Here is a 21,585-nt window from a genome sequence, read left to right on the forward strand (position 1 = left end):
AAAAAATATTCATGATATATGTATGTGCATACATATGTACATGTTTGTGAATATTTAAAACTGTTAAAATAATCGCAGCCGTCCTCGGTATACTTAACCTGCATTTTTATTATTTGCTAATGGTTTTAAGGTCTGTTCATACGTAGTCGCACGTATGGGCGGCAGTAGGCTACCTGTAAGTACGGACAGTATTCTTTGGTAAAGAGTTGATATTTTTTTAAAACCACACAACTTATTTAATAGTGAAAAATCCTGATGAAAATTACATTAAAACTCATTGGTTGATTACAAAATTACACAAAAATTTTTATTCAATATTTAAGTTTTACATTCCATCTAAAACTAAAATATAATATAATACATACAATAATTTTATTCAATTATAGCTATAAATATTTACGGAACGTCATATTATGCATTTCATTATTTTAATATACAGACATGAGAGAAATATGAAATCGAACGAGTATTTCTTACCGTATATAAAATTTTTAGATCCATTTTTCATCGCTGCAGGCATCGCTTCTGTGAAAATAGTTTTGATTTTTAAATGCTTTTTATTATTACCAAATTATATTGACAATGCATCTTATATCTATTTTAATAGCTACATACTGATCTTCTGATTATTTTCTATTTTACAATTTTATTTAATTTTTGTTAGTAATTATAGTATTATATTATTCTAATGTTAATGTACAGCATAATAGGAAAAAGTGCTCAAAAACCTATTTACAATCCTTGTGAAAATATAAAATTATTTTTCACGACTGAAATTTGAAAATAAAAACAAAAATGCAGCATTTGGTTGTTAATCAATTTTACTGGTTAAATGGAATCAAATTTAAAAACAACACGTTAAAAAACATTTTACATCATCATCATCATGAGTGGTGAGAGGCTGTAGATTCTACAGCCTCTCACCACTCACTGCTGGATGAAGGCCTCACCAACACGCATGTCTCTGTTTTGCGCAACTCTCATCCTATCTCATCCCAGACATTTTCCTAATTTTGTCTACCCATTTTCCCTGCAGCCTTCCTTTTACCCTTTTGCATTATTTCGAGTTTATTCTAACAATTATTTTGTTCACATTTCTTCCAATCTTTTAACGACGTGACCTACCCATTTCCATTGTAATTTCTATCTACCATATCCACTACCCTTGTCAGACTCACGTCTGCCACTTCCTGTTTTTCCTCATTATATCAAGCATACAACATTCCATACTTCTTCAAGTGGATAAGGTTTCGTGTAGCATCTTGGCGTCCAAAGTCTAAGTATCACATCAAAAATGATATTCTTTATTTAACGTTACTTTGATAAAACTCGAGCTTTCCATCAGGTCTATTGATGGAAAAAATCCGCGTTTTCCGCTCCAGTCTAATTGTACATACATGTATTTATGTACATATAATCACATGGCTGCTCATTTCATATGATATGTTTTAAATACGTCTTTCCACTTTTACTTAAAATATAGAAATACTTCAATTCTACTCACCGTTAACTATGTGAACTATGACAGAAGACTCTTCAGCGTTGGATGGTTTACATGTGTATTTACCAGAATTATAAATCGATACAGCTTCAACCGAAAGGCTGGATTTTGTAATTCTATCCTTGCCTGTTACTGTATAAACAAAACTTGCTTCAGAAAAAACGCCGTTGTTCAAAAGCTGTAAATATAGTAATCGATTAACTTATGAAGTGTTTCTTTATATTATTTATGGAACTTATTAAGAACTAACTAACTCACTTTATCGCCATGATACCACTGCACGTATACAGGTATCTCAGATCCGAAAGTTACACTACACAATAAATTCATCGTTTTTCCATTGAATACGTATATATCTGGACCTCCCGATATAGTTGCCATCGATACTATATTTAAAATAAAGTGAAAAGTTTTGTATTTACTAAACTATTATATTTTTTACGTATACAATATGATAGAGAGGTCGAAGTTTTAATGACAACTCATTCGTTTCTTCTCTTTTTTTTACAGCACAATTTAAGTTTTGTAACGATAAGTTGGTCAAATATGTTTGTACCGTTAACGTTATTTTTATTTTGAAAATAAATTATTTATTTCTAAAAAATAAATACTTTCAAGAAAAGACAATTATATTGCACATGTTTGTGCCCAATTAGACAAGTACGTTAAACTGATCCTTATATAATGTACCGAATATTATTATTAGGATACCAGAGGTATTGAATTTGAGTTTAGCCGTAACTCACTGCATTGTCTCAATATAATCCAATAATGTATTAATTTCCTTTGTCGAGGCACAAAGATCACCATACGCTGATTAATCCAGATCGATGCGATTGCTATTTCTATGATAAAGTGAATTACAAGGAATCAATTATGATTAATTCGAATATTAATGTCAATTTTGAATGCCATTCTATAATAAAATATTAATATTTCACATCAATATAAGCCAGCAGTATGGCTCTATGGTAGCGTGTATGTTTAGCACCAAGTGATCAGTGAGTTCGATCGGCTATACTGCTGGTTAGATTTGGGGGTATTTGTGACTCCAAATCGATCGTTTCTTATCAGAGTTTGCCAATTTTATCTAATCATTGTTGAAATGGGTCACTGTTGTGACAAATCTTCTGTATTTATTATATGTACAAATTGTTAAAATTATGTACAAATCTAAAATCCATAGATGTCTCAATGGATTAATTATTTAATTAATCGTTAGTTCGTGTTCTTCAGCATCTGGAAATACAGTGACTTATGTATGTAATAATAAAATGCTGCATTGTTTGTAATTAACGTTCTCGACTCTGTCACCAATTTGGTTGATTTGGTTCTCCGTATTGTGGCGTGTGGAATGTCGTTTGGTTTTCGATTGGGGTAAATGGGGATTCCTACAATGACGTTCTCAAAATAGTACACACTAAATAAGTATTTGCTTCAGCAGAAAACAGAAAAAAACACTTTTGGTAACGGAAATAAACTTTCGCACACAAGTACGAAAACGGTCGATCCTGAACTTTCAGATAAATCATTTCTGTGACATTATTTAACATAGACTGGCAATAACGAATGGTACTTCTCCCCTATATTTTACGATTAATATTTAGTAATTTTAGTAAATAAAAACATTGAATTAGTAAATAGCTTGAAATCAAAACTGTACGACAAGTTATAAAACATTCTATTATTTTATTTATCGTGACATAAATTTTAATGAATTTCGTTAGTACAAAGTAATAAAAACCAAACGAGTTTGAAACAAAAAAAATATATATATACATATATATATATATATATATATATATATATATATATATATATATATATATATATATATATATATATATATATGTATATATATATATATATATATATATATATATATATATATATATATATATATATATATATATATATATATATATATTCATACATATGTATATATGTACGTATATGCCATTATACTTCAAACCTTGATCACCATACATTTGTTGATAAATTTCTTTTTGAATAGGTCTTTGTTGACGTGGTGACGACCAGACTTGTGAATCTGATTTTTCATGCAGAATATTCGTACCTGCACGTTTGGAAGATATGTATTAAAACACCTTTTCATAATCAAATATATATAAATATATATATATATATATATATATATATATATATATATATATATATATATATATATATATATATATATATATATATATATATATATATTTATATATATATATATATATATATATATATATATATATATATATATATATATATATATATGTATATATTTATATTTATATATATATATATATATACAGTGGCGGACTGGCCATACAAGCGAACATGCCCGATGGCATGTGGGCCCCACTATCTGTTAGAAAATATGGGCCCTCAGTAAAATTAAATAACTTTTTAATTATTTCACGTGTGTAAAAATTTATAGGATATTGCACTTTGGGACCTAAAGTTTGGGCATTTCAACAAAACAAATTTCTTACGATATACACAAACAACTAATACCTGCTTTAACAGTCCAAGGATCGGTTAACTTTTTTTATTAGGCTCGAAATGTAAGTTTCAACATTTGCGTGGGCCCTTTTGCCGGGCCTATTTCCAACCTCAAGATTATGCATACCTATGTAATAACTACCTACTGAAATAAAAATGGGAATAAACAAATTTCCGTGAATAATATAAACTGAATTGCTTAAAACAATTTTGATAGGACGATTCATCATCAACCAGCGATTTAAATTTACTTCATACTTTCAAAATAACATTTGATTATGCTTCGACGATATAGTAAGATTTAAATACACAATTTTAAACAGTTTCCGAATATAAAATCTATTCCTAATCTAGACACATCCATGTATATAGAAATATAGGATAGGGGCCCCCTCCCCAAAATCCCGATTTTCGATTAACATGAATTGAAAATATTATGCATTTTTTTCAGGGACGTAATTTGGGGGGGAGGCATATGGGGGCACTCGCCCCCCTAAATTAAGGAAAAGTGTGAATATTATGAATTCAATTATTAATGAGATACTATGGATCTACATTTATTTCTTATGTATGTTACTTTTGGGTAACTAATAAAATAATCGCTGCTATGTGTTTTGAAAAAAAAAGATTTTATTATTTCGAAACAAGTATATTTTGGTTTTTAAGTGGTATGCCTTGGGTAAAATTCTTAGAAATTGTTCATCCTATAGAGCGAATCGTGAGAAAGGTCCCCTTTACTTTATTTTGTCTCAAAAACAGATGTGTAACGTTTATTTTTCCGAAAGTTCGTATATTAACGTGATCAGTGATCGATTCTGGTTCAAATTTTCGCATGATCACAAAACTTTATCTATTGTTATTACGTACATATGTACATAGATAAAGTGAAAAGATATTCGGTAGAAATTAAGATTTTTAGTTAGAAATTTTCGGTAGAAATTAGTTTTTTAGTGACTCAGTTAGATGGTCGATTTTTGTTGATCATGTGTAGATTATTGGAAAAAATTTTTCGCCTGCGGCGCTTTTTTCGCTTTCTACATAATATTTTTTTATAATTATTTTTTTAAAAATAACCTTATTTTTTCATATTTTATAACTCAATAAGGTTTATGGAAAGAATATTTTCCATTTTTATTCCGATATAAAAAAGATTTTTTGAAAAAAAAATTCAATTTGACCAATCTTGCCTGCCTGCCCCCTCAAGAAAAAGCTGAAATGACGTCCCTGAGTGTTTTCTACCGAAAGTAAAAGCCGCTTTTATGCCGCATTCTTTTATGATGCATTCTATTTACCTAGGACAAGAGTTAAAACGAAATATACAATGTAATTTATGGATCTATTTTGCTTTTGCCATTTTTCTTGTACCTAAATTTGTTTATTCCCATTTTTGAAAAGAAAACTTTGTTATATGGGGGGGGGGGGGGACAAATTTTTTTAACCTTGGGGGGGCCCCTTTGACTCCTGGCATGCACTAATTTCAGTCCCAGTCCGCCACTGTATATATATATATATATATATATACATATATATATATATATATATATATATATATATATATATATATATATATATATATATATATATATATATATATATATATATATATATATTTATATATATATATATATATATATATATATATATATATATATATATATATATATATATATATACATATAATATTATATATCTATGTAAATATAATTTAGATTATGTGGTGCTTACCCACAACATCGAGATAAACAGAAAAACTTTTGGCCGGCTGCGTGGAGACTTGGCACTCGTACATTCCCTTATCCTTCTGCTGGACCCATTTTATGTGAAGAGTCCATTCTTCAGATTTCTCGTGGTGGGATGACTGGATCCTTTCATCTGCAGTGTAAGTGTAACTACCCACAGTAAGGATGTGAAGGTCGCGGTTTCGTATCCAAGATACCTGCAAAACCGTAATATTGTGTCCTGTGACAAATTTAAATCAACACATAAACTATAAATTCATTCACTTTGTTTATATGTATATACACATAAATGTATTATAGTTCATCACAATATATGAGATGGTTGTATAATAAGCTCAGGCCAGTTTACCGTTAGAAAACGTTTATTACCATGGCGCGATTTTATGCAAACTTCCAATCGAATATGTATCTGTATGTATGTTGCTAACTAATGTTAGCTATAAGGAATAGCTATTTCAATAGACTTGAAAAGAAATTAATGTTTTTTATATATTGTAAGCAGAAAAAATATATGTACGCATGTATCAAAGTAACATCCATCCGTAATTTGTATGTATATACCCGTATGTGTTACGCCCGTTGAAATTTCAACGGGTGCTTTCGGATTGATACATGATTTAAAATAAAGTTACAATATGAATAGTAATAATTAATCGGAATCGTAACTTAAACAAAAATCGGGAATCTGTTATGCCAATTAAATTATGCAATTAAAAAAAATTAGTAAAATTATAAAACTCGAAGTTAACATCAAAGTCGAAATCGGAATCGGGAATCGGATAATATGAAAAGTACTTTTACCTCGCGTGACGCAAGCAAAAAGATTTATGAGCTATGTATGTTTAATTTATAAAACCCAATACGTACAATTATTTATAAGCAACCCCCGACAATTGACCTACTGGTCTACAGCGCAGTCAAGCAAAAGAGCGACCCGGGTTCTCAATTTCATTTTATTTTTCAAATATCGTTAAAATATAATTAATTTCAATTAAAAAATACATATATAAATATTACGTATTTTTATATGGCGAGAAGGAAAAAAATAGGACACACACCGAATAGCGTCTTTATATATACATATATGTATATATGTATAATAATAATTTTGGGCGCTTTGGTATTTGCTCAGACGAATAACGTCATATATATTAATTTTATCAAACCTTTTTTAACGATTCGAACGCTTTGAGAGTATTTGCTGAAACATACCACGTACGCTGTAATAATAATATTATGAAAGTGTTATTTTTTAGTACCGTTTTGTTTCCCAAGTTGTGTACAACACAACCAAGCAAGATAGACTTTCCAACGTATCCTCTTAATTTTGTAGGGACCAACGGGTCAAAATATGGATCGTTTGTATTCGTAACGTTTTCCGACGATTTGCCAAATTTTTCCAAATGAAAATCTTCACTCTTGTCGAACTCCTTATTCTCTTGAGTTTTTCCTGAAAAAAAATACGAATCGTTAAAAAAATTACTCTTCAATTTTGTTTAAATGAAATACGGAAATCCTCTTAGGCTTATCCCATTGTCCTCGATTATAATTGGAATAATCTTTCTTTATTACAACGTAACGAAAACTTTGCATTCTTCAAAGCGATTAATTTAGCTAATTGAGTACGTAACAACAAAGCGGGGATTTGACCGAAGTTAACCGAGCCGAAATGGTTAATTTAAACGGTTTTCGACTCAAACATAATTACTCTACAAAATATCGTTTCGAGTATCTGACAAATTTCTTGTGAAAATTCATTCGTTCCCAAATTATCATCCTCGATGGCACATAGCGAAAACTTAACTTTAATTAAAGAAGATCGTTAATTTACTAAGGCCAGATTTATAACACGTGTGCTAAAATTATAATTATCCTTTTGCGAGAGTAGAAAGTTCGACGAAAATTTTACCAACGAGTATTTTAAATTGTATGAAAATGTTATATTCTATGTATACGTTATATAAAATATGATAATTTTTAGTTAAATATGATCAAATTCGGATTATAAACAACTCAAAATACGTATGAATGTATGTACATATTAATATAACCTTTCCCAGAACAAGATGATATATCCTATTTTTATATCGAACTAGTGTCGTGTCCGTTGATATTGCAATGGGTGATTTTGGAGTACATATTATTGATATTGTAACGTAAGAACATGAGAGAGAATATCTACTTTTTAAGTGAATTCGTGGGTAAATAATAAAGACCCCGAATTAGGCTAACGTGACTCAGTAAATGCCTGAACAAAGGATACGCTGAAGTTCTCACAGAATAATAGACTCACCACGGTAGACCTTTACGTTCCTAGATAAATAAATGGATTGGGGAAGCTGTGGTGTGCAACTTGTTCTTTATAAGGAGGTAGGTACACACGGCAGATTAGATTATTCTGGAGTGAATGGTGGTTACGTGTGGACTTCCTGAATCGTTGAATAAAATCAGTGAAGCGACTTTGGCCTTTCATTTGTATTCTGAACTCACCCCTACGCAACAATATTATATATGAACCGGGTCTACTACGTGCCACAGTGCTCAAGACTCGTTTGCCCAATATAGGTTTTTCGATTTTCGGTATATTTCGTCGTCGAGTTTGTATATATACAAAACACATCATATACGAAATTTTTTTACATAGTGAAATGGTTATTTTACATTAAATACTTATTTTTTATTTTAACAATAAATATAGGAAGAATTAAATTTTAATCGTTTTTTTAATATGTATTTTAACGGTATGTTAATACCTTAAAAATCTATACATGTATACAAAATACAAACACCTGTTTAAGCAGACGAAAATTTGTGCAAACGAGACTCGAGATATTGAATGTTGGTAGAACGGAGCGCACCGATATGAACCACACCAAAAGGTATTGACGCAATTATTGCTTACGGTTTCTGGATTCACTTTCGCACGAATGTCACTCCACCCCCGCGTTCCCCCTCATTCTATCCCCGCACGCTCACCTGGCCGTCCGCGTTCAAATGAGCATATTAATGTATATGTGTTCTTGTCAGTGTTCACGGTGTGGAGCTCCTGCATCACGCAGTGCTGCATGTGTTAGAATGGTAATCGAAAAAATGCAAAATGGTAAAAGGAAGACTGCAGGGATGATGGGTGGACGAGATTAAGAAAATGTTTGGGGTGAGATGGATGGCAGTTGCGCAAAACAGAGACAAGTGGAAAGGTGTTTGACAGGCATTCATCCAACAGTGGATGGTAAATGGCTGTAGATTAGGCCTGGGCAAACCGCGGCCCGCGAGCAAAATTCAAAAAAAGTTGACTTTTTTCTGATCTAAAAAATTTTTTGTTGATTTGTTAAATGTTTTATCGTTTCTGATATAAGATACAATTCGAATTCGGGCCCAACTAGACTGCATACCTTATTGAGCAATTATCATCAATATTAGAATCGATCACATGGTACTCGATAGCTCTCGACGAAAGTAATGATACAAAAGATACTGCACAGTTATTAATTTTCATACGCGGATGTAACTCTAAATTTGAAATTATTGAAGAGCTTTTGTCATTGGAAGCACTTAAAGATCAAACGACAGGAGCTGATATTTAAAAAAAAAATGTTAATTGCCTAAAAAAATATAATTTACAATGGAAAAAATTGATAAGCATAACAACTGACGGAGCACTTAGTTTGACCATTAAAGAATATCCAGGATAAAATTTGCGAAAATAGTCCTGATTACAATTTATAATTCACTTTATTATACATCAACAAGTACTGTACAAAAATGTGTTAAAAGTTGAACATGTGTTATTAAACTTGTAAATTTAATACGATCGAGTGGCTTGAAACACAGACAATTCATTGCTTTTCTTCAAGATATTGAATCTGAGTTCACAGATATTATTTATCATAATCATATTCGATGGCTTAGCCTAGGAAAAATACTTCGGCGAGTATGGGATACAAAAGAAGAAATTGTTCTATTTTTAAAAATGAAAAATCTTATCGAATTTCCCGAATTAACTGATAATGACTGGCTGTGTGATTTTGCATTTACTTTGGACATCGTGACACATTGAAATACTTTCAACACAGTGTTCCAAGGGGAAAATTTATAAGTCCATGATATGGTGAAAAGTTTGAATGGATTTAAATTAAAACTACGGCTGTTTCTTCACCATTTATTTACTAAACGGGTAAAACAGTTTCTAACCATTAAATTACTGAAGATACCAGAAAATAAATTTGAAGAATATGGTGAAATTATCAACGACTTAAGTGGTGAGTTTCCATGAAGATTTGGCGACTTCCGAAAAATTGAGATAGGCTTGGCAATTATACGAGATCAATTGCAATTTACATATATTGATAGCGTAACGACGGAGATATAAATTTATATTATATATTTACAGTGGGATGCTATCAAGATATCAAGTATCACAGATGAAAATTTACAAGCATTTTTAAGAATTTTAACTACAAAATTTTCTCCTGAAATTAAAAAACTGTTGAAGATGTAAAACAGTTTTATTCGTCAAATTAAATTATATTTTTGTATGAAATTTAAAAAAAGTGTTTTAATTCCTTTCACGATAATAAATCATGTATATCTAAAAATAGTATTTTACTTGTGGCCCGCCGCTCATTTTTAATTTTCAATGTGGCCCTTCATCCAAAAAGTTTGCCCAGGCCTGCTGTAGATGATGACGATGAAGTAATATTTTTATATTATTCGTATCTATTTTTTTAGTTACCTATACTAAAATAAAATAATAAAATTAATTATTTGGTAAAATTTTAAAATGCATTAAGATTTTCCTCAAAATCGTTATCGGCCGTAGCGGATTGTGTCAACGGGTTCCCACAGTCCACGATTGCTATTTCCATTTCGTTCGCCATATATTCTAAGCATTGGCTTAAGCCGAGAAACAAAAACTGAATTAATACTGTTTCTTATCCGCTGCGTTTCTTTATATGAATATACGTATTATATGTATGTACTATACATCCATATACTGTCCATATATAATAATATATATGGACATATGTACATTGTACATACATACACATACCTCAGAATTTATTTTATCCACCCAAAGCAATATTTCCCAATACCTCATCATGGGGTCGGTTTTCTTGTGCCAGATCCTTGCCTCACCATCTCGGGTCGACGATCAAAGCGAAACCGGAACCGCGAATCTGGCCCCGTTTCGGAATAAACCGCCCCCCTACTCCTATCGATCCTGAGCTTCGAATGAAAGACACCTAACCATCAACCTAAGCTGAATAGAGAGAGAAAACTGAACGAATACGTCTGAAATCTAAAAATCTTTAGCAATTTGATTCGTTTTCATAGACCCGACAAAGAGAAAATCCGCGCGAGACGATCGCATTCATTTTCACTCAACCGCAGAAAACTTTCTACATAGAAGTTTTCCAAGAAAATACGTCTATATTATGTCGAACAACCAAAGAAAAATTGTACAAATTAAGCACGATGTAAAAGTTCCGAACGCGGCTATTTTTTTTTATTATATATCTTCATTATCCTTACCGACAAAACAAATGTTATATTATTTAATTACTACATGCAAACTTACACATTGTAACTATCATGACCGCCGTTTTTTTTTGATCCAAAACTTTTGAAAAAGGAAACAAAACAAAACAATCCAACTGTAAAATGATCACATCAGCATTGTAGTACGGGTCTCATTTAACAATATCACAACCAGTGAATATTTAAATGACAAAAATTAATTACTTTGTTCTCAGTTACTTGGTAAAGATAGAAATACATTTAAATTAATCATTTACATATTGTATACATATTAGGACAAAATTTCTTTTACAATTAATTCATTTCAAATTACGTTTTAAGACTTTAATTTGATGTGAATTCCTCACTGAAAATTCTTTTTATAAATTCACTTTGATTAGAAAACGTAAGCAAATATAAACATGAGAATTATTTAAAAATTTATTGTTTTCTCTGTTTATGAACAGAGTATTTTAACTCTTAGCATCATATTTTCAAGGAGACTGGTGGATAAATAAAATTTAGATGAATGCGAGAAGTTCATTCGCAAAAATGATGCTAGTAGTTTGGTAGTACATACATATAATATGTAAATAGGTACCAGGCATACAAATTCTGGAGGACTTGTCAATTAACAACAGTATTTTGTATTTATTTTAATTAATCTTTAGGACATACGTAAATTATGTTACTCAAATCATTAGTTGTCCTTTAGGAGTTAAACCAAAAACTAAAATAAAAGTCAATAATTTTTACCATGTATTTCGGTGTATTTCATAATTTCTATATATTTATAATAATATATAATAGATTCCTTTATTTAGTTTTGTTTGAAAATTAAGATTTTTACAAGCCTCTTCTTAGATTTTTTCGCAAAATATTTGGCTAAAATTCCTACAGTCTACAAATCGTTTTGAAACTTTGCCATTTTGCGCGATTTGGTCAACGGTGGATATTTCAATTGATTTTTATAGTTCGATGGTGAAAAATAATCGTAATAACCACGTCCAAGTTAGCGAACATTTTGATCATGGTGACGTTTAATAGGTAGTTGCCGTATTTGTTTGACTTTTCGCCACCCACTCGTCTTGTTGGATTTTATTACCAAAACATTTATAAAAAATTAAATACAACAACCTCTAGAACAATATTCTAGCTACTTTAATGGCATTAATGACAGTGACATATGATACATACCGCTCCGCTAAAAATCGCTGCAAACGACGCTGCATGTGGCTGCATGCTTATTTCATACTTTTGCCTTTTTAAACTTGCCAGAAAGATCCAACTCAATTTTAATAATTGCCAATCATCAATGCACATCGAAATGTTATCTGCGCAACCCAATTGAAACAGTCGCGAATTTCGTCGAGACGTCAAATACCGAAATACAGCGTTTGCAGCGATTTGTAGCAAACCCTATACATACATATTTCGATAAGCTACGAAAACTTTTGACCTATGTTTGATTATTTGTAAACGAAGCCGTGATGGTTATGCGAAAAATTGTTTTTGTTCCATGGAAAATTGCCGACACATAAAATATATATTTATCTTCTGACAAAATTCCCGACCTTTATGTTAAATCACCGATTATTTTATGAATAGAATAATTTATAGGTTTCAAATCCGAAATTTTAAATCACTGTGTATTATCTAAAACAAAAAAACTGTTTTAGATAATTAACACTATTTCCGAATCCATTCGTTCAGCGGGCTCTGGTTTATTAATCCGTATCTTCTCGTAGATGCGGGTATCTCACTTCTGTAAATTGTTGAGAGGTGAGATTAACAACCCTTCGGTGGATCAAGAGATGAAACTATGGAACTCCTATATATTTGAAATCAATAGATATGTATATAAATCAGGTGCTAATTATTATATACATATGTATGTATATCTAGTTTCGTGTGTAGTAGACCGTAGAAAAGCAAAAAGCTCTAAGCTGTAGAAGCAGCCGCGGTATAAATCGACGCAAGTTTCGCCGCACTGATATGGCGCTCGAATTTATGGCCAAGTTTTTCGCTCGCGTGCAATAATATTTTATTACTTTCTTCTTTCGCGGAACTGACAAAGTGTTCTCGACAAAGTTGCCATATCCCAACTGAAGGTGAAATTACTCAATGGAATAATGCGGGGCGCGCCGCAAACCTAACCCGCTAAAGGGGAAAGTTTCGTGATTTATTCGTAAACAAAAGGCCGATACGAAAGCGAGATAGATGCTGCAAGAGGTGAGGCTGAAAAAAACATGCGGAATGGCGTGGAAAGGCAAAGAAAGGTCTTTCACCGTCCTTTCTAGGCTTTCGCATAAGTCTCACCGAAACATATTGAATATCTTGCGTTTTCGGTTACCCGACGCACCGTACCGCGAAAGTTCCGATCTAAAAATGTTAGAAGGCATATTAGTTTTTTCGCGAATACATAATGTATAAAACATGCGGAAAAGCTTTAGCGTTTTACGTGTGAGAAACCTGTTTTGAATCTGGAGTGATATTCAAATTGTTTTTTTTTTCAATACCTCAGTTGAAGGCCAAAATGTGTAAAATAAAATAAATATTAAAAAGTAAAAACACTACATTCAGTTGAGGTTAGAATATATAAAAAATATACATGCATTAAATTAATAATTTCTATTACATTAAAAATTTCAGTCCATTCATCAAGTGGTTTGGGAGATAATTGAATCCAAAAACTTAAAAAAATATAGATAAAGTAAAAAGAGGACACGTACATATGTATGTATGTATGTATAAGGGGAAGTTCCATTGCTAGGCAACAAAAATGTTACGTCGTATTGATAAGCACTTCAGTAACCGGTACTAAGCTTCAGTTCGATAGGACTGGACAATAACGGGGTTCAAAAAATCCCCAAAATACATAGACACACATACATGTACATATGTACTAACAATAATATCAGTCCATGATCTCCTTTTTTGTCTGTCAAACTGAACGATTCTTTGTTTATTACTGACCTGGTAAGTGAACCAATTAATTAATTCAAATTGCGTCATAGGTGGACGATAGAAGATGAATAATCTTCTTGATTTAACCAATAATAATAAAACAAGCAAATAATCGACATTTGATGCTTTTATTCGGGAATTTTTCGCACTGGCATTTATTTTTACTAGCGCTGGTTTTAACAATCGCTTAGTTGTTAGGGAAATTTTAAGCCATTTGATTTAAACTACACGAAGAAATGAACTTGAATTTGATTTCTAAAAATAGAAAAAAAGATAAGAAGTGTTATCCTTATTCTAAATTTTGTTCAGATAAAGTCAATAGGCCCCCACCAGCTAAAAATTAAAATTATTTTGCCACTTGTTGAATGCATTTTTGTAATTGCATTATAATATTATCAATAAATATTTTAACATGATTTTTTTACGAAATCTAAAGTTGGTGATTCATCTTTGGCCAATTCATCTGACTTCCTTTTATGTTTAGATTTCCTTTTATTTTGATTCAGGTTTATATTTCATTTAGTGCAATGTTCATGTAAGTTTTATAAAAATTTCATCTAAACTATTTTCTCGAATATTCGATTATCTATAAATATCCTGTTCTTAATTCTAAAGTGCAATGTAAACCGTATTCAATTTATCAAGTATGAGATGCCAAAGATTTTAAAATACAAGAAGCTTATAATTAATTGTACATTTGAAAGTATAAAATGGTTTCGCAAGTGAATGTGAATTATCATAATTAAGATCTTTTTTTTATTTTTTAAACTGAAATTACATATGTTCTCATATTGATTGTGAACTGTTTCCACTGCTTTCGATTTTGAACACCATCTCGTATCCGAATGTTTTTCAAGCTAATTATAATGAACGCTGATATTTTTTCCCATCTATTAGTAGAGGATGAAAAAAAAACAGTACAAATGAATATTTCAAAAACACATCTTCTTAAATTTTACATGTTTTATTAAAAAAATAAAAATAACCAGGCATCGAGCGCCCTTGGCACTTGCCCATTTGCCATGGTCTCAACTCAATCAACTATTATATTGCATTGTATTGCATATTACCTATTCCTTATTCTACGAAAATTCCCGTACGTTTATAGCTTAAAAAAATTAAATGTTTATTTTTAGAGAAATAAAGGTATAAGAGAAGAAGGCTACCATTTTTTGTGACACTGAAATCGAATCTGATAATCAAATAAAAAACCCAAAGGAGGAAATCGATGACGACCAAGTGAAAGCTCGCGCAGCTTTCGTTCCACGAACGTGCAAATAAGCGGAAACAATTACGCAGAGGGTGGATGCTCGGGTGATGTTTATAGCGCGGTAGAGATGGTTCTAGAGTGAGCCACAGGTATTAATTGATAATCCACCTGAAACCAAGCTCAGCATTCAGGTCACGTGTGACGGACGAAGCGAAACAAGTACGAGGCACGTGCAACAACATCGACCTTGCCACAGTTTGTGTTTCTCTTACGTTCTATGTTAAGCTAAAAACTAAAGTTGTGGGTATCATTCGGACGACTTCTGAAGCTTCAAAATCGAAAAACCTGAAAGTTTGCTCTTATTTAAACATTTAATCGCTATCTTGTGCATTATACACACATATTTTGTGATAAACTTTTTGCTAATATGTACATAGATATAGCGGCATGGATAAACGTTTAATTTATGTAAAGGTATTATCCTTATCTTCGAATCGCTTTTAGAATTGATGAAGGTTGCTAATTTACAAAAATCGACTGTTTTTCTATTAAACATGTACATATAATATATAAAATATCCTGATATAGGATATACTTACATATATTTGTATTATATGAGCCAAATATACTTACGTATGAAGGAGCCAAATTTGAATTACCTGTATAATTACTTTAAAAATAGTAACAATAGATAAAGTTTTTTTTTTTTGATTTACAGGAAAAATTTGTATACTCCGCAAAAACAACAAAATATCTGAAATTTAGTACGGTATCTTAATAAATTGATATTATATATGAAAAATACATGATTATATGTAAATGTATACTCTCGTTATTTTTACCCAAAATTTTAATACAAACTTGTATTTTTTATGCGAATTTTGCAATCGTATAGTTGAATGTCTTCTAAATTTAAGCACGCAAAATTTCACAATTTTAGAGCAAACAGCCCTTATTCAAATAACGACATTGCCTTTATTGAGTTTAAGACCGAACATGTATGGTAGCGTGTATATGGTATGTATGATAGTGTGTGTTGGTTTTAAACTTGAGTCATGCGATCAAAATAAATGCGATCGTATCGCATAATTTATTTATTCGCATAAAATAATTTATTATTATACCTTAACAAAAATAAAACTTTGGTTTCGTGAAATACAAATGACTTCTACATTGTGTGATATATTTATTACACACGCCGAAATAACTCAATAGGTATCGTTTACCAACGGATAAGGTGGTTTCGAAGAATATATTTTTATAAAGTCGTTATTTTCGGTTACATTGCATTCAAATAATTCAGATGTTTACTGAATATTCGAATAAAATACCCTTGAGCATAATATATTATATTATTACACACTAAATAATACCATGCAAAAACATTTTTTAAGTTACATGGTTTTAAATATAACATATTTCATCTTTTGAGCGCCAATTCTCATTTTAATTTAATTAATATTAGAACTAACAATCGTTGACAATATATGTAGATACTTTTTAAATATGTTTTTTATATGTAGGGAGAATATCAAATAGAATTTATAGCATTTCGAATAAATAGACTTTGTACAAGCAGATCAAAAATTGTAAATAAAAGCAATATAAAACGTTTTTTGAAAATTAAAATATATACAATTTTATAATTTTATAATCGATATATTTTTTTAATAAGAATTTGACGACAAAGACTTGCAGTATGACGATTAAATATGATGTTGCTTTGAACCATTTCGCATAATGCACTGTCACAATACGTGTCTGCAAGTAAAGAACAATAAATCTTTCTTGGGTATTCGAGATACCTCATTGTCCTCGAAAAGACGACATCGTCATATTTCATCAAGAAAAGACAGACTATGTAAAGAAACGGATAATTCCGCCCAAATGTGACACGATGATGCTCGTTTTACTAGATATAAATACATATTTATGTAATCTTATGTAATTAGTTAATTAATTATTAATTATGTAATTTATGTAATTCAGAAAAGTATATGACAGATACCAAAATGAGACGACAGCACGAAAACAATAGAACTTTTCAACTTTTCTGAAATTCGGTTCCAGTTAATTGGACATGTAAAATGTTACAATTGAAGAAGTCATTTATTTTATTCGTGACCGTTTTTCATTCTTGAAAACTTACTTGAAGATTCATTAGCAAAATAAAACATACCAAATAAATATTATAATTTTATAAATATATAATAAATATATATTATATAAATAAATTATAATAAAATATATTTAATATTAAAACGGGGGCATAGGCCACCGTCCCCCGACTTGTAAATATATATATATATATATATATATATATATATATATATATATATATATATATATATATATATATATCATCATCATCATCATCATCATCATCATCATCATCATCATTTACAGCTACTCGCCATCCACTGCTGGATGAAGGCCTCTCCAACACGCTTCCACTCGTCTCTGTTTTGCGCAACACTCATCCATCTCACCCCGCACATTTTCGTAATTTCGTTTAACCATCTTCCTTTTACCCTTTTGCATTCTCTCGGGTACCATTCAAGTACTTCTTTTGTCCACCTTTCGTCCATCCTCTAGCTACGTGACCCGCCCATTGCCATTTAAATCTCTTCACTCTATCCACTATGTCCACTACTCTTGTCATACTTCTCACCCACGTGTTCCGCTTTCTGTCATTCCTCGTTATGCCAACCATACAGCGCTCCATACTTCTTTGAGTGCATTGGATTTTATGTAGCATCTTGGCGTTCAGTGTCCAAGTTTCACATCCATACGTCATCACTGGCAAAACGCATTGATCAAAGATCTTTTTCTTCAGGCAGAGTGGCATTTTTGATTTAAAAACAGCATTCATCCGTCCAAATGCACTCCATCCTAATTTCATACGTCTCTTTATCTCTTCATCTTTACTACCAGACATGTCAATTATTTGACCTAAATATAAATAATTATTTACTACTTCTACTGGTTTATCATCTAATGGGATGCTATCAGGCATGCAATAACTATTGCATGCCTGAACATTAGTTTGGTCTTATCTACGTTAATTTTTAATCCTACTTTTCTACTTTCCCTGTCCAGCTGTGTTAGTCTGTTAAGTTGGTCAGCTGAATCACGAGCTATTAAAACAATATCGTCTGCGAACCGAAGGTGACTCAAGAAGCGACCGTTGATGCTTACTCCGGCTTTGTCCCATTCCAAGTTCCTGAAAACTCCCTCAAGCACCGCATTGAATAACTTGGGCGTGATTGTATCTCCTTGTCTTACTCCTTTTCCTATGCTTAATCTATCTGTACCTGAAAAAATTTTAACCGAAGCTGTGGCATTCTTATATATTGCAGCTAACAGCCCCACATAGGGTTCCGGTACTCCCTGTGTTTGTAGAGCGTTAAGTACTGCATTGTGGCTAACTGTATCGAAGGCGTTCTCATAATCGACGAAACCTAGGCACAATGGCTGTTGATATTCGTTGGCGCGTTCGATTAGTTCGCCAACTACTTGGAGGTGGTCCATTGTGCTGAAATTTTCCCTAAATCCTGCCTGTTCTATAGGTTGGTTCTCGTCGAGGATATTCTTCAGCCTTTCTGTAATAACCTTCGTGAAGAGCTTGTAGACCGCTGAAAGTAAACTAATGGGTCGGTAGTTCTTGATATCGCTTTTATCACCTTTTTTGTGTATTAAGATGATAGTTGCGTTATTCCATCCTTCTGGTATAGCTTGGTTCTGGATGCATATGCTGAAAAGCCTAGCTAAGATATTATTTAGGGGGGAGCCGCCACATTTTAGTAAGTCAATGGGAATATTATCTTCCCCTGGGGTTTTACCGTTTTTTGCAGTTTTTAGCGCGGCCTCTACTTCGCTAGGCAATACTGCAGGAACCCTTTGGCCGTGTGTCGATTCCAGAGTGGGGAATTGACCGTTGTTGTTCTCGTATAGTTTTGCATAGAACGTGTAAACTCTGTCTATGATTTCTTCTCTATTCCTAATTATTACTCCGCTCTCTGATCTGATTGCGATCATTTGGTTTTTGCCTAAGAAAAGATCCTGGTTGCACTTTTTCAGGCTACATACAAAATCCCACTTCCGTGGGATTTTTTCAAATCACCTAAGTACGTATGTGATGATATAAAAGCGGCCCAAACCTCTTAGTTATATATTTAATTACATTAGTTTAAGCCGGGATAATCTTTTTTATTGAAATCCTACACATTTTATATATTTATAGCTTATAGTGTCGTACAATTGTTGTTGAAATATTGTTTAAATTGCCTTTTTTATTTTATTTTATTTATTTATTTTATAATTATTTTTTATATTTAAGTAAATAATTTTTTTATATATCTTAATATTATATACAAAACTAATAAAAAGAGGTTTGTTTTTAAAAAAAGTTTTTTTTACCAAGGATTTTATTTTAAAATTTTTAGTTTACCAATTAATTTAATTATTATTTACAAATTAATTTAACTGTTATTTTATTTATAATTAAAAGTACATATTATAACTAAGGATTCAAACCGACACCGCACAGATATTGCACTGTCACTGAATTTAAAGTATTATAATTCTTCAGTGCACATTATTAATAGGGAACTTACTCCCTTAAGGTGAATGAGGCTGTCCCGTCGTATTATACCGTATATACTATACGCTTATTATAAACATTCGGCCACCAGTATGATACTATGAATCTGATACATGAAATATGTACATATATGAGCATTGAATAGTTATATAACCGGAGAAGAACTTTTTAATCAGCTGATAACGAAAAATAAAACTATCACTGTTTCATCTGTGTACATATATTAAGCCTGTATTGATTAGAAAGTTTGCTTTGGAGGAAGAAACAACTGAAATTTGAGGTTATGTATTACCTTTGTAATGGCGGAGGATCCATTTGCTTATATTGATGACCAAAATGAGCAATATGGAAAAGTATGAAAACGATCGGATAAGAGGCAATTTTTTTCCTGAATTGTAATCGTAAGTGAAACGTAGAGGATGTTTGTAAAAATTAAACTCGTTTTATGGTATGGGATACATACCAGAAACTCGAAAAAGATTTTTTTGTACGTGTGCAAATACGTGGATTCTTGGAATACATGCATATATCTTAATTTAAATTTACCCCAAAACATGCGATTTGCAGATTATATTCTTGTTTCTTTTATCTGATCCAATGGGCGTGGCTTGTATGCGTGTTTCTCTGATTTCACCTCTGGTTGACACAGTGCCAGATTTACGACCATTAGTCAGATCGCGTTAATTGCATTGTAAATGTCTCGCTCGTGTCACGTGCAAATTTATTTCGTTGCTTTGCTCGCCTTAAACTATATTAATTTCCTCAACAACAATGAACGCTCGTCGTCAATCAAATTATTCGCATCGTTAAAAACGGTTATTAATCCGAGCCGCCGCGGAAAATTGTTCATAATTGAAACAACTACCTTCCCCCTCTCCCCGTACTAATAATTCACCGTAGCAATTATTTGCACGTTGTACATAATTCATATAATGCCTTTTGCCATCGATTGAAGTGTTTTAACCTTCATCCATCAAATCAATCATACCAGATGTGCGTACATGTTGGTTTATACTAAATTATTTATTATCACTTCAATCTCTTCACTATATCTACTACCCCGGTCTCCATGACGGGCCGAATTGTGAAATTACCGAAAACGCAAATATCGGAAGGCAAAGATCGAAAATCGAAAGATCAAAAAAAAGGGTGCATGGTAAACGGTACATACTCACTTAATTTGCGCGAGCATGATACAACAGGAACAAGAGGAACGTTCGACTTAAGATCTTTCGATTTTCGATCTTTGCCTTCCGATATTTGCGTTTTCGGTAATTCACATTCCGGCCCGTGAGGTAGACCCTACTACCCATGTCATACTTCTCAACTTCCGCTTCCTGTCTTTCTTTTCTTCAGTCAAAGTAGCATTTTTTATCCAAATGCACTCCAACCCAATTTCACACGTCCAGTGGTATAGCTACTGTGACCTTAGACTCCGCAATGTGGGGAGCGTCACAAAGCGGCGCGCCTTTTTCACAGATTTTTTAATTTGTTTTGTAATATCTTTGTATACCTCTCTTATTTGTATATCTATTTGCAT

At 31.7% G+C, this 21,585-nt stretch overlaps 1 protein-coding gene across 1 annotated transcript; it reads right to left on the reverse strand.

Moving 5' to 3' along the window:
- Positions 1-400: 400 nt before the first annotated feature.
- Positions 401-8,800, reverse strand: LOC143916957 (uncharacterized). Its single transcript, XM_077438285.1, has 5 exons — positions 8,725-8,800; positions 7,008-7,198; positions 5,735-5,945; positions 3,474-3,578; positions 401-525 (listed from the first exon to the last, which is right to left on the reverse strand). The coding sequence occupies exons 1-5, from the start codon at positions 8,798-8,800 to the stop codon at positions 407-409; spliced, it is 702 nt and encodes a 233-aa protein (XP_077294411.1). The 3' UTR covers positions 401-406.
- Positions 8,801-21,585: the final 12,785 nt, after the last annotated feature.

The sequence above is a fragment of the Arctopsyche grandis genome, chromosome 1 (assembly GCF_051622035.1).
Source record: "Arctopsyche grandis isolate Sample6627 chromosome 1, ASM5162203v2, whole genome shotgun sequence".
Taxonomy (NCBI): Eukaryota; Metazoa; Arthropoda; class Insecta; order Trichoptera; family Hydropsychidae; genus Arctopsyche; species Arctopsyche grandis.